Source organism: Falco peregrinus, chromosome 2 (genome assembly GCF_023634155.1).
Source record: "Falco peregrinus isolate bFalPer1 chromosome 2, bFalPer1.pri, whole genome shotgun sequence".
Lineage (NCBI taxonomy): Eukaryota > Metazoa > Chordata > Aves > Falconiformes > Falconidae > Falco > Falco peregrinus.
In genome coordinates, this window is record NC_073722.1 from 78,639,970 (window position 1) to 78,662,536 (window position 22,567).

The window sequence follows — 22,567 nt, forward strand, 5'->3', positions numbered from 1 at the left end:
ATGTAGACTACAAATCTTATTTTCATCAAGGATCCTGAAGTGTACTGGAAGTATTACCAAGTTTTCTAAGGCTCGTGATCGTTCTTTTGAAAGCAAGCCCCACAATTAGCAAGGCAAAGCTAGATATGCGCTGGTTAAGGCTTCATGTTGCAAAATGATATGGTTTTCTAGAGGTAGAAAGGTTTTAGTATTTCAGTCTGGAAGGAACAGCTGCATGTGTGTGGAGCTCTCTCTCCCTGCTACAGTTTTGTAAAAGCACTCCTGATCCCAAAAGAGGTTTTTAAAAGCATCACTGTGAGAGCCTCTATCCTGGGATAGGAGATGGGTAGGGAGCCCTGGTTTGGATGTCAGCTGTGCGTGCAGTGGGAAGAGCTATTTGGAGTTTTTCTTTTCTAAAGGATGTTCCCTCCTTCTTGTGGTGGCTTTGCTTTTTGTGAGGAATCAGCAGAGCTGAGTGTCTTCTGGTGGATAAAAGGACTTACACTGCAAGAGGGTTAACCAGGATGGGCATAAGCAGCGTCAACAAGATGTGGTGCTAGCCCTGGATCTACAGCAGTATCCCATTCACATACAGAGCTTATCGTTTATAACCCAGTCATGTTTCAACAAGTAAGTAATTACTACAATATGAGTTTGGAGAGACTTCTTGTATCCTGAGTTTAATAAGCACACCGACTGTCACCCTGGGAAGGTAACTGAGGATACAGTTACAGTGACCAGATGTACCAACGTTTATAGCATAGTAAGGGATATATGCTTCTAAAGCACTGTGTACTTTGACAAGTGGTATGAGTGAACCATTGTGGTTTACCTTGGTCTGGGATTTTTTAGGATCGTGTGATGGTCCTTGGATCTCCAAAATATGAAGCAACAACCCCAGAGCAGTGCTAAACTGGAAAGGAGCTGTAGGAAACCGAGGTGCTGTATCATGCTGCCATGGGGTACTGCCTGGGTGAGGAAGACTGCTTTCCTGAAGTTTTGCCAACACCAGATTCACGTACAGTGCACATCCTTGTGCTAGTGCTGGAGGGCGGACACAGCTAGCTACCTTCCAACCTGAGTGACTGCATAGGGAAATTCCTGTTTTCCTGTGTAGTTTCAGCCTAAAGAATTGGTGAGGATTAAGGACATTCCTATTTTACCTTAACCAACACTTTCTTAAGCAACAGTAGATCAGCTGGCTCATATAAGCTCCTTAGGAGATACTTTGATCTGCTTATTTTGGTGCAGAATAGGGATGGCTGTATAGTTTTGCTTGTTTACCTCAGAAATTAATCTATACATTCTGTGGCAAAGATACTGTCACTTACTTCAGGCTAAGTAAATGTCAGGTTTGCCAGCAACTTGTTTGAAATACTTTGCCAGCTCATACATCACTAATCAGAGGGAAATAATCTGTTTAAAGTTATACTGAGTGATTCCATAACAGATGCTGAGAAATCAACTCCACTCACGCGTGAAGGCTTGTGACCAAAAGCCCGAGGTAAGTGGGGCATCTACTGGCAAGATGCTGCAATGAATTAATCTACTCTGTAAAAGTCTTATCTAAAGCCTTCTCCTGTACAGGCCACTCTCTGTTCATTTTGCTTTACCAAATAAGCAAGTGCCAGGCCTGTTTCCTGAGCTTTTTGTCCAAAGTTGCAATTTCTCCTTGGATAAATCCTTACTTTCTGGCACTCCTTTAGAGATGTCTTCCACATACAGAAGAAAGGAAATGAGCTGAAGAAACCTGTCAAAGGATTTGATGCAAGTCTTTCACAATCTCCAACCTCCCCCCACCCCAAACTGTCCCAGCAGGTTCTCTGATAGATTCTAAAGCTGTCTTCCTTGTATCAGGAGCTACTTTGATGCTCTGATCCGCTGCCCAAGGGTGTGAAAATGAATACAGTGTGTAAGAGCATGCAACAATCCTCTCTGGACATAAAATCCAGAGCAACCAAAACCAGGTTGTTATCCACACAACCTGATTGCCTTCCTCCATTCTTCAGAAAATATATGCAACAGCATGATATTCTCTACAGTGTTAAATAAAATCTAATGACTTCTGCAGAATGCATTTAAAAATGTCCCATTTTTGTATTATTTGTTGTGCAACACTACTGTTTTGGGCTGGTTGGAGGATGTCATCTTCAGGCTAATGTGTTTCTAGCTATAACATTCTGTGTTGCACCTCTGCACATCAGGCAGGGATTTGGAAGGTGCCCAAGGGGGCTTTCCCAATCATGTCATTATTTTAATTGTCGAGATTAACATTTTTAGAATCAAACAATTAGCATGGGAAAAGCTTGCTGATATCTGTACTTGAAGCATGGATGTGCACTTGTGAAAAGGAAAAGCAAACAATTAAGAAGCAAAGTAATGCTAAATTGGGAGACTATCTGATAAAACTGTTAAAATAGGTTGCTTCTCTGCCCTTAGACACGCACCATCTTTAACTATCCAGTAAAGCTGAATACTTTCTTAAAATTTTTCAAAATTCTGTTGCCTTAACAGAACAGTAGTCATACATCAAAATACAAAAGCACCCTTATTTCTGCTCTACTGCACAGTGCACTTGCTATATTTAGCTGTGCTGGGGAATCAGTTGCTTTATATAATCTCATCACAAGCCATTGCTGCAAAAAAACCCTCACATCAGTTTGTTGCTTGACCTTGAGCAAAACACCAGTTTGTGCATTTTTTTCAGAGCTCCTTCTGCCACTTACGTTAGAAGAATCCATAATCATGCAGTGATTTCGGCTGTCCTTGTCTGAAGTCAGTGGAGAAAGCAAAGTCATTTTAGTCTTGTTAACCTAAGCAAAGATACAAATACATTCCCTTCCGAAGAAATGGCTTTTTTTTGCTGAGGTTTTTTTTTTGTGTGTGTACGTTCTCTGCTTCACTTGAACTTTTGGCACAGCAGAAACAATACCAGTTCTATTTTGTTCAGTTATTGCAATATTAATTTTGTTTTATTTAGCCCTTATTGGTAGAAGCAAACACACAAAAAATCATTGTGATTGATAGCTCCAAAACACTTTGATCTCTGAAATACAAGGCTTGTTAGATCGCTATGTCTAATTTTTCCCCTGCTGCTCTTTTTATCCAGAAGCCAGATAATACCTGGTTCCCGCTTCCAAAAAAACATAATTTCTTCTGGCTCAAGAATTCCACAGCTATAGAGTGTTTGAGGTTGGGAGAAATCTTCAGAGAAATATTGCAGTATGTTTGTTCTGTTCTTTCCATTTTTCCCCCGCGCTGGTCGATGCGCACCTCTGACGGGGGGTTAGGTAGACCTGTTGGTACAGCTGCTGTTCCAAACGTGTGCCCTTGGTAACAGTGGGGGGCCGGGGCGGGGCGAAGTCCATGTAATGACCAATAAAAAAGAATGGAGCAAAAATAGCTTTAAATTAACCTTAAGGTCTCAAGCCTGCAGTTATTGATGAGTAAAACGGAGACATCACTTTCTAGGAAGCAAAACCATGTCCCGTATTTCTTGACTTGCTTATCCTAGGGCTTACATTGAAGGGAAGCTGTTGCCACTGATGGCCAAATAGTAGCATTTTCATTACTTGATGTCTAACATTAAGGGCTTGGCCGCTTAGTAAGTACACTTACTACTTTCTTCATAGAAACTAATCTATTATTAGCCACTGAACTTGAGTATGGAAGAACAGTGTGAACTCTAGAGCATGGCTATGGCTGATGGCTCACCTGGAGTTCTAGGCACAGCACTGACATTCCCTAAGCGTGCAGCGGCACACTCCCGGGCAGTCTGAGGGCTGCAGAGCCCAGGCACCCACTGGGGAGCAGTGGTTAAGAAGGTATAATGTTGTAGCCTTTGTGAGCTTTCTAATGTAAAAATATTTTGATTAGCAAAGTCTATACGGTGCTAGTCTGAACTCTAGACAGCTATAAGTTTTAAGATGAAGTTACCTATTGCTAGTAGAAAGTACTGAATAGAAGTCAGTACTTCACATCAGGATTATCCTTTATCACGTAGTCTTAAAAGATGTGCCCAAGGCTAATTTTACAAGACTGTTTTCTACCTCTCCTAATGTGTTTCCGTCCAGACTGTTTGGCACCTCCAAGTGCATCAAAAGCTCTGATTGAGAGTCTGTGGCAGGAGACTTGGGCAGCCATGGATTTGTTCAGAACTGTATTCAGGGGCCCATTCTGGAGAAAGAAGTGTATTAAAGATACACGTCTAATTTCATTGTATAAAGTGAAATTATCCTATCCTGTTAACTCACATTTTAAAGTGATTTTGCTGTTTACTAAGATGTAGTAAAAAGTATGCAAGGCCCCCCTCCAGTGCACTCTTCCTGTTCTATGAGCTTTAGTGTGTGTGAGTGTTTATTTATACTACACCATTACACATCTTTGAAAGTTGTGGTTTTTTAATCACTGAAGTCTTCTTTAAAAACATAAAACTCATAAGTTTACCACTACTGTTCCATAGGCCCATACAGACATAGGAAAGCACAGAAGCTTTTCTGAACATTAAAGCCACAAAATTCTTAACTCTCATGGATTATTTATTTTTTTTGGTAAGACCTAGGTGAAGCCTGTAGTCTTTATTACCAACTTCCATGACATTAAACACTGAACTTGGCCTATGTTTACCCACTAGCCACGCACTAAGATGCCCTATGGTTCTCTATAGCAGTTGGCAGGCTCATGAGACTTATTTTTGGATGTTTCAGACAAACAGATACACACTGTAGAAGTTACTGTTACTAGGAATGCTCCTAATTCTGGTAGATAAAGCTATGTTATCCTTCAATTGAACATGTAAAAGTGGTAACCTACTAGCAAAGATTTCCTTGTTAATAAGGAATCTGCTTTTTCATCACAGCAGTGCTCTGCCTTTATGGTGGTTAAGAAACGTGTGTGTTGTTTTGATATGCATATAATTTCTCCTCACTCAAAATACAGAAGGTAAAAACTGGCTCAGAAATGCTGGATTATGTTGTATGGTAGCATCACTTGCTATGCTATTTAAAAAAAAGGGAATTTGTTACAGTAAGATTTTAGGTAAAGATTACATTTTTCTTTACATGAGAAAGAAAGTGAAACTTTGCAAAGTTCACTCTTTAAAGTTACTTAGCACAGTTAAATAATTCTAGGCAAAAAAAGAAGCAGGAAGAATGAGTGCAGGGAAGGGAGCAATGCAAGTATTACTGTCTCCATTGTATTTTGAAAAGGAAGGGAAGCTGCAGAAACAATTAATTTTGTGCTTCTACAAGCCACTAACATTCTTGTATTCCCTTCTTTTTTTCCTTGTGTGTTGGTTGGTTCTGGGATGGGTTGTTCCATTGAGGCATTTCAGGAGCTTTCAATAGAAGAAAGATGCACACCCAACAGAAGTTAGTAAAAATATATTCGAGCAGTTCTATGATTGTAATCATACTGGCACCACAAAACAATCCAAGCTGGCCACCTACATCAGCTGTAATAGAAGGAAATAAACATACGTCATCCTAAGCATTTGGTTTAGTCTAGCAAGTAAACGAGGCCCTGCTGGGTTCAAGTGTTAAATACATTCAATATACATAACTCATCACTTTAAGAAAACAGAATTAATATTCTTAAGAATGTTTATTGGAGAAGACTAATGTGTTTCTTAAAATTCTAAATAAAGCAAGTACAACACAACACATCCTACTGTGGAACAGATACTTAAAATATTTTCTGCTTCTATGCCTTTTTAACTGTTTCCTTGCTTCTCCTCTCCGTGTTTTCCCCCTCCCCTCTAAATCCCATAAACTTCCCTATTCTTACAGTCCTACGCGTGATATAGCTGTAAACTAGTGCCAAACTTAATTGTTATTTTCTGCTGCTGTCCATACTGCAGGTTCTTTGATGGAATGACAGGAGACAGTATCAAAAATGGCTGTGAGGCAGACATGATTATTACCATAATAAAATAGAAGGTATTGCTTTTTGTTTAGAAGCCCATATGGGCTATGACGCAGGAGGGGAGAGAACAACAAAAAAAAAAAGTCTGTTTGTGTGAGGTCTTTTTAAGATTAATAATTAATCGGCAATAAATAAATATTAAACAATCACTTACCAAGCAACTCTGATATAGTCAAGGCCTTCTGCTGCTGTGTTATTTTGTAGCTCAGATCATGATATTTAATGTCAATACGCACAAGGTTCTGCCTAACGACAATTACATACAGTATTACTCGAGGTGATCAGGAGCACTGTTCGTTTTTGCCAACATTTATCAGCAAGAACCAAGTTCAGAGAGAGTGATGGTGTCTTTTAAAGAATAATTAGATGAGAGTTACCAAAATAAGTTGGATGGACTGAAGGAAAAAGGTGTCCAAATAACAGCAGTTACAACAGGAGCTTATCAGAGTAGATCTTCAGGCTATGCTGAGAAAGTAATCCTAGACATGTACTGCGAGACACTTGTACCTTTTAAGGATCACAGAGATAAGCTTGAGTATCTGACCTACAGCAGATACTGTGCTTGGAAGTCTAGTCTACCACTCTTGATTATGTGCAACTGCATATTTAATTGTGCTTATTTCAGTGAGCATGTTTGTGCAGAAGAGCTCTTGCGCTGTATTCAGGTGTTTAGTTCTATTCTGTGCTAATAGCCTTGCTTACCTAATTATATTCTTGCCTGCTGCAAAAGTGGAAGAGTAGGCAAATCTCAGTTGGAGCAAGACCTGTGGAATGATTCAGTGTGAGTAAAGAGCTCATCGTTATTATATCATGTCTACAGAGTCTCCTTAACTCCTGAAGAGAATATCAACATAATGGTGTGGCATAAACCACACAAAACCCAATTGCACACTTAATGTTGTGACCTTTAAGAATAAAAGTACCGATTATTTTTCAGAAGTGTGAAAGTTCCAGACTTTTGGGTTGACAGTGATGAGCTCGTTAACAATATTAATGAAAATGAAATATGTGCTATAGAAAATAATCACTTCTATCTCTTTAGGTGATAATTCTAAAACTCAGGTAGCACTGAGTACTAAAAAGAATATTCTTTTCATAACTTCAGTTAATAAGACCTCCTATCATTTTCATCGAGTTGCTAGTGGATCTATCTAATAAATATTTAACTTTTCCCTTCTTACATCTTCAGAAATCAATAGATCTTTATGTTTTATAGTTTGGAATATGTACTCGTTAATACATGGGCAGGGTTCCTATTGGTTAAGACTTGGTAACAGGGGCATGTTCTGTATTTTCATTTGCTTAATTGAATAATTACTGGATTGCGCATGATGTTTACAGACAATAAAATAATCACCAAAGATAAAACGTCCTCAATGGATTAATATCTTTTGCATATAACAACAGGTTTAATTTTAATAATCTTCACTGGGGACAGACGTTTTAATTGGGCCTATAGTGGTTGGGCAAGGGGTAATGGTTTTGAACTAGAAGAGGGTAGATTAAGAGTAGATCTAAGGAAGAAATGTTTCACAATGAGGGTGGTGAAACACTGGAACAGGCTGCCCGGAGAGGTGGTAGGTGCCCCATCCCTGGAAACATTCAAGGTCAGGTTGGATGGGGCTCTGAGCAATGCGATCTAGTTGAAGATGTCCCTGCTTATTGTAGGGAGATTGGATTAGATGACCTTTAAAGGTTCCTTCCAACCCAAACTATTCTATGATTCGTATAGTTCCTGTTCACATAAAAACATATGCAAGCATTTGCAGACTGATAGCTTCAAGAGTGAAAAAACTAAAGTGTCTGAAACAATGAAGTACTCATAGATATTCATTAGCCCAATTTTCTATGGTTCTTTATAAACATATTTTGATGTTGTGGATACTATGAGTTCATGTAGCGCCATCTTATTACTTATTTGTATTGCTAACCTCTACGTCTATGAGCAAGAGGCAATTCATTGTAATTCAAACTGTATTAAATGCTCTTTGACAACTAGATTGTATCTTTCTAGCAAAAAAGTATGGAAATCCTTCTGTTTTGGGATATATAATGTTGTGTTTGCAAGGAAATCTGGTATTGATTTGTTGTATTGTAACAGTAAGGCACATATGCTCTATTAAAGCATAAGCATATATGATATCTCTTCTATTAATTTTAAAGTATGCCGTTTATGTCAGCTCGGTGCTACTACTGCATGACACAGCTCTGCGCAGCTGAAGTTCTAACACCGCTTCCTGGACAAAAGGTGCAGGCAATACTGTTGAGACATGCTCTTTATTCTTAATTGCAAAAGTGATCAAAAAAACTTTGTCAGAAGAAATCTATGGCAGAAGGTAATTGAGAACAGTAGTTTTTAACTGCAGTAGCTATTCTGTTATCCACAAGTCTTAGATGTAAGTAAGTATATTTTATAGATATAGATATGAATATGTATGTATCTTAACCAATTTTACCTAAGGTTATTTTATCTCACAGACAACGCTATCAATATCACACATAAGAATATCTTTTTAAAATGTCATATTTACGTCAAACACTCTATTAGCACACTTAAAAGTAATTGCTTATTTCTTTATTAGACAATAATTAAGGAAGATTACCTAATGTATTCTGGGCTTTTCTTCAGTTTTGCAGAAAAGTATTTTATGGCTTTTTCTCCTCCAAAACTTGAATAGGTGACAGTGGTAGGATAATCTGTTTCTTCACATGGGGCAGGGCAAGTAGAATTGTGGGTTCCTGCTGTACATAATCCTTTTTTCTCTATATCATCTGAAATTTCAGGAGAAAGAATCAACATAATATTTCTAAAAAAGAACGCAGTTTAAAAATCTTTTTTTAAAAAACTTAGAAAATTACTTTTAACTGACAGATAAATGTATGGGTTGGTTATTCTGACAAAAGTGGATACTTCTCAGTTATAAATAACTGACATTTGGGAAACTGGTGCACAGTTCTAAGGATTGAGATTTTTTTTTTTAATGACTTTTTTTTCAGGTATTCAGCACCTGCAAGTCCTTCTGCCTTTGTTAGGGGGTTATGTGCCTATTATTTCTCATTCACAGTTAAAGAGTAGGACAACAGAAGACCTTCCGTGTTTTGTGCTAGCTTTCTGATTGCACACTTCGGTATATAATCCTTGGTCTTTGTGCCTTGATGTCTGCCTAGCTCATTTCAGTGTACAGAAGCATGTTCTGCAGCAATACCAGTTGTAATTTACCATCATCTGATAACTACATAAAAATCTTGGTAAGCTAAGTTTGCTTTACCTTAACCCATGCCTGCCACTTCATAATTGGGCTTAAAACAGCTAAAAGGGCTTAGGGAAAGCTTTGGTTTTTTCAAATATTATAGAGAAGTCAAAAAATTCTGCAGGTCTGTCTGCTCATGACAGTGGGGAGCCATTCTTCTGCTCAGGCTCTAACAGAAAGAAATCATTATAGAGATCTGGGAGAGCTGGAGAAAATTCATGTAGAAGAAAAATGTTAAGGCATAAATATTTCCTAAAACATCAACCATCACCCAAATCCATCTGGTTCTCAGACAAGTACCATAATCTCCTGTTTGTGATGCTTTGTTTGTCATGGTGTGATGGTGGGTGTTGTGTATTTTCCCTTGGCATGTGGGCTTCTTGCTTCTGCAAACTGCCGAGAAGGAGATACCTTAGTCTGTTAGTTAATGATTTGAGGTACTCTCCAGGGGTGCTGGGGCTGTGGATTTCATTCTGGATAACCAGCCTTTAGAGTTCCTAAAATAAATGCTCTCAGCGGAGGGTCCTGCAGAGCAGTGTGCTATTATCTGAAATTTTGTTATCAGATGTCCAATCTCTCCTGCGCCTAGAAAGAGACTTAGCACCTAACTCAGGGTCCTGGGAACCAGACCCCTGCAAGCCAGATTCACCATGGACTATGATGCCAGTTCCTTCTGGGGTCCAGCTCTGAATCCTACCCATCCTTGATAGGACTTAGGGGTTGTTTTTGTCCATTGCTCAGTGGTTTCTTTGAAACTTGGTCAAAAATATCCATGAAGTAAAATAATAGATGTACTTGCACCATGACAGGCTATCAAAGCTCATGATTATATAAGAATGCCAACTTAGTGGAATCTGTTTCACAAGGGCCACAGGAAAAAGAAACAGCTGCTGTTCATGGTAGTAGATCTTGCCTGAATGTTGCACATGCCGGATCAAAACAGAAATAAAACCCCGCACAGACTCTCCAAAACTTGTTACTCTACTTGGTATCTTAATCATCCATTCCTTTGGGAAAGGACAGTCACTTTACATAGCAGAATCCAAAACAATTAAAAAGGAGGCTTCCTAAAGTTCATGAGAAATTACTTCTTAGATTACCATTTGAAGATTACCATTTCCAGAAAGCCTCTTGTAGTGACTTACAGGTCTCATCTTGACTGTGTGCAGATTATTTGCTTATGGAAATGAATTGCATTTGGAGCGCTTTGAAAATATATAATTCATTTTACTTTTGAAAAGATAAAACGTTCAAGTCCAGCAATTTTGAATTATGTTTTCTATCAGTTAGCAAACCTGTTATTACTGTGCTGTTCACTTTTTTTGTCAAAACAAGAAGAATACAACATTGGAGCTAGAAGGATGATACCATGAAGATGCAAAAATGCAAGCCAGAGGCCTGATAACTGAAAACAGATTTATTTCATGTTCTCCCATTTTAAAATATTTTTTATTACTAAAACGAGTTCTTATGTTGTTTTAGTTTTTTTAAATTGGCATCTCTTTAATGCACTGCCTTCTCTTTATTTTCTGAATATTAAATGGACTGGGACATACTCCATTCTAGTGCTACTTTCAGTATTTTGTTTGATGATATTTGTTTGATAGCTAGATATTGTCTACTATTTGGAATTGACTTAGAAAGTATGAATATAAAGTTATTACTTACAGACTGCCGGATAAACACAATTGTAAAACTTCTGCAAATCACATTCTGTTCCATTTCCTTAAAAATAAACAACAAACTTTAGGAACATCAATTAACAATCTGACCCTTAGTTCTGTTTGTACTAAACTGAAATGTAATGTCATCAAAGCTGCTTCTTGTCTATCATTAGACTACTGAGAAATCAATTCAGATGGGCACAGTGCAGCTACAAACACCAAAAGGGGTACATAGTGAAAAAGGGATAATGGAACAAGGCAGGAGGCTTGCTACTGGAGCAAACATCTTTATTACGTGTGCCAGCCAGAACTGCCTTTGAGCTTGTGGCTCATTCTTTGTGTCAGCTTGCTAAAGCCAGGAATTTCTGGCTTTCCTAGTGGAAATGAAAAAACAAAGTAGGGTAGATGGGCTATATGATTATATACTACCCCGTGTGTTTCAGCAAAAGTTTTGATCTTTGTGCAAGAGCTGTTCGGAGACCTAAGGGGTAAGATAGCACCTTGAACTAACAGCAAAATTTTAAGCTTTCAGATGGTCTCAGTTTCACCCCAAGTTTTTCCTTTGCATGGAAATATTCCTTAATGTTTTAGCACACAGCTAAAGAAGACATTGCCCTCCTTTATCTGTGACTGTATGAAGCTGTCACCCTGCATATGGGAGACCTAAACTTAATTTCCTTCTCAATCCCCTTTCCATGAGAGTTTAGAGGAAATTTCCAACCTCCTTTCCAAGAGGTGGTCAAACAGGCTAGAGATTACTCATTAATGCATCTCCCTTAGTGGAAAACATCCTACTTTGCTTGGGTATATTTAAAAATACATTGAGTCAGAAAGTGCAGGTGTAACAATGACTTTCTTGCTCACTAATAGTGCAAAAAAATGAGCTGTGAGAGCAGATTTGGGTTCCAGCTTTGTCTTCAGAAAGAGGTGACTATTTTTTTTTTTTTGTGGTTGGTTTTTTGGTTTTTTTGGTGTTTTTTGGTTTGTTTTTTTTTTTAATGCTGAAGAGGTGGGAGGAAGGATACTGGTCAGGGCTCAGCGTTACTGCTTTACATTTCTAGAGTGATGAAGATGCCTGGAATCTTGAGGGGAGCATTACAGCATACACCTGTACTCTGCATTTCAGGCTGATTTGATGGCTCCACGCAGCCTTTTGGCTTTTGCAGAGCCCTCTTCTGGTGCCAGAGTCTTTCCATGGTTCATGTGGAGGACCCTGATTTCTGTCTTCAAATAATCAGTCCTACTGTGGCTGCTAAACACCACAAAGTATTTTTTTGGGGGGTAGATGTGGGAAATCTATGACTTCTGGATTTAGTTCCAGCTGTTTAGGAAGTCAGGTTGAAGACTACAGACTTGTCTCACAGACCTGAGGCATAATCTTTTCTTTCAAGTTTCTTGGTGTCTATCCTAAGAATAGCCAATGACATAGATGCTAGGTCTAGAGCTGACTGAATATCTGGCTGCTTTTCTCCAAATTACAAAAAGAAAAAGAAGACAAATGTATATAATCTTAATTAATCCCAGTTGTAGATATCCCTCAAGCATGTGCCCCATCTCCTTTTCGGTTCAGTAACAGGTGAGGTCTCCTAGTAAGATGATCAGTGGATAGTATGATGATATTCCTGAGAAATACCTGGAAGAATGAATGGCAAGCAGCCACACCAGTCCTGTATGTACTGGGCTTTGCATTCCTGCAAGCATCCATTAGTAGTATAAATCTTGTGGTACTGAAGCTTTAGATCAGGATTGCACTCTCCCCATGGGTATTCTTGGATAATTGACTGTAGGACAATAATAACAGAAAATACATTGTTTTGGTCTCTTTTTTATTTGATATTATTTTCTCACACTTTAAAATGCTGAAGGAAGCCTGCTGAAGACAAAAGCAGTAACATTCTGATTTAATTGGAGGAATTACAGTTCATGTTTCTGGGATTATAAAAGAATCTCATCTCTCTCACAACAAAGGTAGGATGTGATCAGACAGCCTAGCACTGAAGAGGAGTCCACTCCACTTAGATTCCACTAGGAATCAGAGATAACCTTAATGGTAACAGACTGTGTTGGTGGGGAAATGCTGCGGTGTATTTATATCATTATATGTCAGCGAGACTGTAGAATGTTGGGAAAGAAAGGCTGACTCTAATAGATACAGATTATGAAGGCCAATGACATTCCCGCCCCCCCCCCCCCCCCCCCCCCAAACTGCAGTAATTTTTTTGTGCGTCTGGAGGAAAAAATATTTTTAGGAGTCACTTTGGCATGATAAATATTTTAGCTTCCTAAACATCTAATTAAATCTCATGTTTCAGAGGAGAATTTGAGACAGTAAAGACCGGTATTTCCACTTCATGGAGAAAGTCCTTACCTTCAGCTGGCGGATTGCGACCTGTGCGTGCATGCCCACTGGTGTTAATAAACCTAAACCATCAAAGCGTGGAAGCTCTTTGGGTGAATGGATTACAAAAGTTATACCAGCATCAGTGTAACCAAGAGCAGGTTCATCAGTGAATTGTTCCTGATACAGAAAGAATTATATGAGATAGTTTTGGCTTTGTTTGGCATCTGAAGCTTTAGCTATATTTACAATGATACTATGCTTTTTAATTTGGTCTTGTATATCTAGTCATATTTTTGGCAATTTACAGAAAAGTATAGAAGCAAACTGACTTGACTTTCCTTTGCTGATTACCTCTGTGGGTTTCCTTCCAGTTACTATAAACTTTCAGGTTTTTTATTCCTTCTGCCATCTAATTTCAAAAGCAAGAAGGCATAGATGAACATTTACTCATAATGTGGGTATTTGTTCCTTTTACTTGCAACTACCCATCACATTTCAACAAACTTTCCGTTAGTCACTCCAGAAAGTGTCACTACTGTCTCATAATTCCTAGAGAACAAAAGTGAATGTCCAAGTCATTTATCATTCCAGATTTTATTTTTTTTCCCCGATCTCACAAGGTGATATTCCCTGAGTTTTCTGGTGTTTGTTGGTCAATGACAGTTCTAATAAGGTTAGAGACTATTTATATTGCAAAGACCAGATCTTAGCTGGTATTGAGCACCTACAGCTGCTCCTGCAACCAAAATTCAGTATTACTAAGAAATTGGCATCACATGACCTTCCCTACCAGGCCTTTTATTAAAATGAAATTATATCATTCTGAAGGGCTTGTATAAAATTAAATTACTGCTCTGATGACATGTTTCAGTTGCAGGTGAACTGTATATATACACACATATACTCGCAACTTTTAGAACTATTTATCTGGGGACAGAGCCAATAATAATTCTGACTTTTTAAATCTGTATGAGATCTTCCCTTTAAAATACCCTCTCACTCAGAAATAGTCTTGATACAGAATTTTAAAATTCTGAAGGTCTGTGTAAAACCAACCAAACAAAAAAACAAAGCCAAAACAAAACACCTCCACTCATCTGTAAGTTATTGCACGATTTGTTGTTTATAATCATTAGGGTAGCTGTACCTGTTGGATGTCAAAAAGCAAATGTAAGCCTCTTCCAGACAAACTTACTCTTCTTGCTGGAAGATCATTGTGATTAAAGGTAAAGCAGTTCCCGTATTCAGTGAAAACATGTTCAAAATCCTTCAATAAGGGAAAATAGGGAAGAGTAAATTGAGAGAAATACCACTTTAACTGGCGTTGGGTTTTGTTGGTTTGATCGTTGTTCCCCCCCTCCAAAGGCAGTGCCAAATATTACAGTTAGAAAAGTGGTGATTGATGGGAATATTCAAAAGGATTTAATGCCTTTCTACAGAAAATGAAGTTTAAAGGAGAAAATTCAGTTTGTTAGTACCTATGAGCTGCTCAGTATCATTTAATGAGGTCCTGTTGTTTTTCTGTACCTGTTACATTATATAGAAATTACATATTCAAACCCAACTTTAATTTTTCCAGATGTTTAGTGAAGACTGTTTCAAAACTAAATGTCATGTTACATATGGAATACAATATTTGCATTTTTTCCCAAAGCCATCTCATCGTTTAATATGACCACATCTCATTGCCTTAGTTATTAGCGCTAGTGTATTTCAGTGAAGAGAACTCTCCAATACCTAATTTTAGAACCTACATCCTATCTAAAGGTTGGATTAATCCGAAAGAATATAGGCCTGACTTTTCTGTTAATGTTTTCTATTTAAGTTGAGAACTGCTCTATGAAAGAATCGACTCAAAACTGGGACTATCTTATTCTTTGGCTGTTGTCTGAAATTCCCAAAGATGGGCTATTTTCACCTCGTTATTTAAAATTCCTGTTGACTCTGCATATAGGTACCCTGCCTGTCTATATTCTTGGCCTCACGAACAAAATGATGCGATCATGTCAAGCAAAAAGCTCTCTTTAAACTGACCTTTGTTGTGGGCCACTTATGGAAAAGGTTGTTAGATACAGCCTGGAGTTATGAGAGCTTTCAAAGGCTGCTATCTGTGCAGAAGTGGCACTAGACAGAGAGCAATTTAGACTGAAATCCTATTTTACAGCTCAGGGAGTCCAGCAGGCTGTCTCTGCAGTCAGTGGGAGAATCAAGGTCCTCAGGGTAATTTAGAGCAGGACTTGTTTTCTCCATTGGCTGACTGTAAAGGGAAAACAGGGGGAGTAGCTGGGAAAGCTAGGTGTGCTAAGAATACATCTCCTTCGCCTCCATGCTACTGTTATAGTAAATTAAACATATTTACCTGTGGGTAACATGGCTTTCCAAAAAATTCACATTCTAGCAATGTGGTGCTGTTCAGATAAAACCCATTTTTCCTTGTAAACTCTTTGATGCTGAAGTTCTGGTTCCCAAGAAGGAAATCATTTAGCTCTCGAGAATATTTATCTTCCTTAGCAAATTTTTGGAGAACTCCAGACACAATGTTCCAAATAAAAAAAATTATTTTGAGGTTGCTTACTGCATGAGCTTGAAACCTGTCAGTGGGAAGGAGAAAAAAATCATTTGGAGTTCTGCAGAGTTATAGGACTGATCTCAAGGCTGCTATTCCAAATCTATAACATGATTTGTTGTCTACTTGCAAACTATAGGTGTGTTGCCCACCACATTGCACTTCGATCTCTACCACATGAATAAACAATATAGTCTCTATTTCTAGGAAGGTATTCTCCATATCTGAAAACCAAAGATGGACACCTTCCTTCCCATGGTTATTCTGGTCAGTCATACTGGAAACGTTTCTGTTGTGTGTGGTTGTTTATTAAAAAAATAAAACCCCCAAAATTTGAGTAGATCAGCCATCTGCATAAGCCAACAACCAGATCTGTAGAACTGATGACAAGCTGAACAATTGCATTTAAATGGGGGAAGCTAACTGGGAGGAGCTGTTCCTTTTGAAAGAGTGGTCTTTCATCATTTAGAAAATTGATTTCTAAGTGCATTTGCAGTAATCTCATATACCTGCTTTTCTAAGGTCCTACACCACAGTGTAGAGATAGTCTACTTTCCTGTGAGCTCTGTGGCTGGTCACACAGCACCACGGGTGATCCTTACTCCTAGAAACCACTTGAAAAGCCTCAAAAACATGATGAGGCATTGGAGATGCTTTCCTGACATACAGCATTGAAGCCCTTTAGTGCAGTAAAGGTTTAAAGAACAGTTAGAAGTTTGAAAAGAGAATGAGCACAAATGAAACTACACTACCATGTTCTTTATAATTGCCATTTTATGTAGTCCTATTTAAAAAAAACCAAACATATCAATGTATTAGTATAATAGATCTTAATGATGCAACTTAAGGGTGGTTGGTGGGAACAACTCTTCACAACTGAATTTGAGTCAAAAAATAAATGTAGATCTGTGCCTCTTTGTCCTGCCAGCAACAACAACAAAACAAACAAACAAACAAAAAGCCTGGTTACTAAAAGTGGGAGGGAAGGATAAGCACAACATGAGCAACAGATGGATACGGCAGCAAACTGTCACTTAGACAAGTGCCATGCTCAGTAGCTGGCTACTTACAATGTGCTGCCACTCTAGTTAAAAGAAGTGAGGTGTTTTTATAACACACAGCCCCCAGTAATCAAGAGGGACTTCCAGCGGCAGTGCACGCTGTGCAGGTAACCCGGGAGGGCTTTATGCAGGGTAATACCACCACCAGAGAGGTTTTTCTACTCTAATTTATGTTTTGAAACTGAAAAATCTGTAATGCAGTTGCTCATCTGAAGGAAGGAGAAAGTTAAAAAAGCCACCTCCCTTCCTTGATTCTCATATTTTCCTCTTCATGTAGATCTCATGTGGTGGTGTGGAAGATGTGCCCCTCAGAGCCAAATTTCCCTTGTTTTATGTGATTTGTTCAAACAAATTGCGGAACCTGACTGCTTTCAGATAAAGAGGTGTTGCCTCTCAGGAGTGAACAACAAACATAACTTTTACCTGTTCAAGTTGCAAAAAGTCACAGCAGGGAATTTGACATTTTCCACATACTGAACCACCACTGTAGTTGTGGTTGGCCAGCTGAAGTAGTAGATGAAGCGACTGCAGATTTGCCAAATAACAATGGCAAGACAGCCCGTGACTACTAATAGCCACAGCACTTTACGTGTCTTGCTCTGCGTCTGAACGATGTTATGAACTCCATGAAATGAAGTAGATGAGGCAAACTCCTGATGATACTTCCTTCTGTCTTCCAAACGGGGCAGCAGTTTCTTTATTAAGTACAATCGTATCTTTTCCAATATTCCTTAATATGAAACAAAGTGAAATCGCATTTTTAAAATTAGCATTTAAATGGCACTTAAGAAAGGAAACCACGTAATTTTGATATTGGAAAGCAGTTGTAAAATTTCTCTTTAATGATAAATTCTCTAAGTAGTGAACTTCTGTGGATGGAAGAGTTGGATGCTAAAAGATCAGCTCAGTGCTACCTAAGAACAAACTGTATCTTGCCATTTTTTAAGCACATTAAGATAAAAAATTAGTTCCACTCCTGTGGAAAAGATTGGATTTTGACATACCTCAGTGATTTAAAACCTCAGGTTGCAGCAAACCTGTTGTAAAACACTAAGCATCCGATTTTCACAGTAACATCCCATTAAGGCCTGGTCTTCATACTTGCTCTGAGAAATATGGTAAAAAGGGAATGATATGAAAGGGAATTTCACTGTTAAAAGTTTCTGGATAAAATTTGAAAGGTTACAGGTTCAAAAGGAAACCTACACCTTTTTTTTTTTTTTTTTTTGTCTGATTCCAGGAATCAGGAATGGTTTTTATTTTTCAGGTACCCCCTGTTTTCTACAAACTGATGTTAATAAAACTGAATCAAAACATTTTTAAATCCAAGTTTAAGAGCTATAACTGTAACGAATATAATCTATACCTGGAAATGTAGTCATTTCCTTACGCTTGCTGCTGAATGATCTTTTGAGCATGGATTTGAACAGAATGTTCTCTCTTAAAACATCCAAATGAGGGAAACTTAGTAAGACCTTTCCTGTATCTAATCATAATTGGACCAGTCTCTCTGCAAAGTGCTTCATTTACAGATTATTATCTGCTACTTCATTCTGTCATTAAGGAAGTCCAGAAGAACAGTAAATCAAAGAAACTTTGTGAGACGATAATAATTAGGATCTGAAAATGTATTACTTAGATCAGTGTTTAACAGCAACTAAATGCTTCCCCAGTTCTGTTTTTTAACCAACAAATAGATGTAACAGTGTGGCATGCATGGTAGGAAGAAAATCACCCCTTTAGAAGACTGATTTACTTGGGGCTATGACAGTTGGACAAAGCAGCAAAGGGATGTTAAGATCATCTGCCGAAGCTATTGTGACCACAGCAGCGCTCTGGGATGTTGCCGTGGTCTCTGCCCAGTTGCTAATGAAATCCCAGATGGTGCTGGATTTCAGACCATTTCTGAAGGGGGAGAAATTTGTGGTGTTCTTTAAAGATCTGTGGAAGAACTTTGATCAATACTGGTATGATTTACTGTGACCCCTTTTTATCATCAAGGAGTTTTCTGCTGGAAAACCCAAAGTTTCGCTCCTAGCTCTAGTGACTGTTGGATCCCATCGCAAAGCTGTTCAGCCCTGTGTGCTTTTTTGCAGCCTGCTGGAGTGAGTGGGTTCCTGGTGTTGCTGTAGGCTGCTCTCCCACCAGCGCGTGTGCAGTGGAACAAGCACTTTGCCTGCTCCCCGCATAACACCGGAGCAAAGTACACTCCTAGCGCATCTGCACCAGCTGCCCGTAGGCTCCAAGGAGAGACCACAAGCAGGTCAGACCCTTTTCTCCAGGGAAAATGCTGTGTGTGTTTACTCCTCCTATACATACTGTGCTAGGGAAAAGAATGATAGCATAGAAGGCCATTGCTATCAAAAAAGACTAGTTAGCTTAATCAGCAGAAGTGTAACTTAAAATCTATGCAAATAAGTAGCCAAACTGTATTTGAGCTCTTCTGCATAGCTACTACAGTAAGTATACATGATGTTTTATCTGATTGCGAACGTTTTGCTGTTAATGCACAAGATTATCTAATATCATACTGCTGCTTTCATGGCCATCTTTCACCAGAGGAATTAGCACTATTAGGTGAGTGTCTTTAAGAATCCTTCTTCTATTCGCAGATTCCATGAAAATGCTATAATTTAAAAAAAAAAAATAGAAAGAAAAAAGATTAACTATGCTACATAGGGTCAGGTGGTATATTTCTGGTGTGAAATTTCTCACGTGGTAGATTGGAAAATGGTAAGAAACTTGTAAGTCGGGACCCACCATGCATTTTGGGATTTTGTCTGTTTATTCACAGGTATATTCCAGTGACATACAATTAATGATAGAATGGTTATTCCAGGTCTCAGTTAACAAATAGTAAAATAATACACCACAATAATGGGCTGGTGTGGGATTACAAATAATTAACCCTTCATCCTATGCTGTGCAAAACTTAGGCTGTGTGTATCTGGACTAAGGCTGTGTAACCAGCACAGCTGAACTAGCTGTAAGTGAATTAGGGTATCCAAGATGCTGCTAGATAGACAGTAAGGTCCTGCAAGACCTTAGCGTGTTAGACAATAAAGTCTCGAGAACACTATGTTTGTTTAGTAGCAATACAAAGTACATTTAATGTAGGCACTACAATAAAAAATATTTTTGTCAAAATGTAAATAATACCAATATTTATAGAAGTTCCAAAGAGTAGAAGATGGATAAGTAAAAAAAGCAAGGAGGTAACTAAATGAGAGGAATCCATGTCCAGGAGCAAACCACTTGTCTGGAGCCAAAGACAGAACACACAGGAGCTCGTAAGGTAGCTCATATGTTCAGGGTGGGCTGCAGATGCTTTGCCTCAGGGAACACTGATTCCTGGAGAAGCCCAGAGAACAGTCATGATCAGTCAGGTACACCTGATTTTCCAGTTGTTAAAGAAGAAATTACTTCCCTGTATGTATAACCAGGGATACATTGCTAGGGACATACTATTATAAGCTTATGTAAAAACATCAGAAATTCACACTATCGTTAATGTTAACACTGTAAATTGAATTTAAAGGGGTTTTGAACTTCAATCAGCAGGTAAGTGGTCATGATCTGTAACTACTTGTATAGGGAACTGGTAGATAATAGTAATAGGCTCTTTGATCTAGTGGGGAAAAAGATGTAACAGGACACAGTGGGAAGAACTGGAAGCTAAGCTCTTGCATAGCAGAAATAAGGTACAAAGGTACAACATTTTTATTTTTGTATTCCCAATGTTTAATTGTGATTGGATTTTTATTAGTGAACATATTAAGAAGGAATAGCTTTTTTAAAAATAGCTCATCTTCAGCCAGAGCTCTAACCTGAAAAGAATTATTTCAGGAAGGTTATATGTGACGTCTGTGCAGTGGTTAGTTAATCTAGATAGATTTGTGATTTCCTCTTTGCCTTAATCTAAAAACCATTAATGTATGGTATCATTCAGAGAATTAATTACCTAGCAAAAACTGTGTTAGCTTTATTCTAAATGCATAAAGGACCAATAGCTAGAGAATTTTCCTCACTTCTTAAGTCACTCTACGATTTTTGTTTACAAGCTTTACTCACCTCTCCCTTCTTTGTATGTTGAAAATGTACAGTACTGCTCTTTTTGGACAAGGTTTCAAGAGAAAGGAGACAGATTTTCTCTTTTTGGTTGTCAGTCCTGAAAAAAAACTATCAAAATGTAACAAAACTCTTGGTAAAGCACTCTAATATGTTTAGCCACATACCTTTAGCATCTGATTGAATGAATCTCCCAAGCTGGTCCATGAGGCTCTGCTTATTTCAGAAAGGAAGAAGTGGATAACAAGCTGCCTTATCACTGTGATCATTGCTAGGTAATGGCTTTTATAGAAAACTAAATGGGAGGTGATACTTGATGACACATTTAATTGATGGGCAATTTACCTGCCAGGGTTGCTATGTTTTGTCTTTTAAATAACATGGTCTGCAACATAAAAGAGATTATTTTTATGACAGGATCAAATGTACATATTTATATACATTTCAAGTACATATTATGCTAGTAATAGTACAAATGCAGGCTTATCTTGTGTGTTGCATCACGTTGTAAATTTCTTTCATATTTTTTCCTTTTATTTTAGAAAGACCAATTATCTTCATTAACGTACTGCACTGTTCAGAACTGAACAGATTATCTTTAAGTAGTTAAGGAGCCCTCCCTGCTCTGTCGAGTAATAAATGTCTGCCACTAGGTTCCCACCAGCAGCAGGATGCAGTTCATCCACACTTGGAATAGCTGTCTTCATAATTATTTCCAGATTTCATGTTCTTGTGGGCTTTAGCAAAAATGAGCTGTTATTCCTGAGAACTAAGCCTGTGGGCGTGGTTAAAAATGCATGCAGGGTCAATCCTGCCAGTAGCTATGAAAAAGGAGAGAGACTGCTTTTGTGTTAGATGTGTGGTATGATCTTGTTTCAAACTTGTTTCAAGGAAAGAACCGAGCACCTAATAAAAGGCAATAAAAATACTAGAAAATTCAGACCTGGGATGTGCTTGATTAATGCTTTAGGAAAAAAAAATAATAAAAAACCCCACTTCACATTCCCTCTCTGATCTGCTTCTTTCATTCACTCTCTTGGCAACGGTCCAGCTGATGGCCCACAGTGTTCTTGGGTTATCAGGTGTGTTAGCTTGGCCCCTCAGTACCTCACTGTAGTTGTTTTCTGGCCATGATGTTAGTGCTACGAGCAGCAAGGTAAAGCACTGAACTCCATTTAATCATGCCTGTGTGACAAGCAGAAAATTTCCGTATTCACTTTTGCCACACAGAGGAGGCTCTCAGCCAGGGCAAGCTTTGCACAGCACTTGCATTCACTCAAGCAATGAAGGATTTAACAGTCATCTGGTTTGCAACATCTGTATATAACATCCACACCTAAAGCGCTGCCCAGCAGGTTTTGCAGATCAGTCCTATTAATGCAAACCACTCCCATTCACAGGACGCAGTCAATGCCTCTGGCTTGAGTTGCTGGAGTTCTTAAAGCAAATTATGTTGGTCTTTTATACTGCTATATGCATACAACGAAGTACAAACTGTAAGTTGCTCTCTACACAGCAAATATGATTCATCTTACTGTATTTTTTGGGTTTTTTAATTATGTGAATTGCCATCTTACAAAAAAAATTATGTTTATCTAATACTTTAGACAAACATGGCGTGTGTTCTCTGGTTGGGTTTTACAGAAGGAATTTAGTTTTTAAAATTTTCTTTCTTTTATGGTTGTTTGACATTAATTCTTAAACAAACACTAGGG

At 38.3% G+C, this 22,567-nt stretch overlaps 1 protein-coding gene across 1 annotated transcript; it reads right to left on the bottom strand.

Moving 5' to 3' along the window:
* Positions 1 to 5,231: 5,231 nt before the first annotated feature.
* On the bottom strand, positions 5,232 to 21,059 carry ASIC5 (acid sensing ion channel subunit family member 5). The gene is made up of 10 exons (XM_005232491.2): positions 21,020 to 21,059; positions 17,208 to 17,514; positions 15,517 to 15,748; positions 14,305 to 14,424; positions 13,185 to 13,334; positions 12,450 to 12,597; positions 10,821 to 10,877; positions 8,505 to 8,673; positions 6,056 to 6,147; positions 5,232 to 5,431 (listed from the first exon to the last, which is right to left on the bottom strand). Exons 1-10 carry the CDS (start codon positions 21,057 to 21,059, stop codon positions 5,232 to 5,234), a joined length of 1,515 nt encoding a protein of 504 aa, XP_005232548.2.
* Between the last annotated feature and the right edge of the window lie 1,508 nt (positions 21,060 to 22,567).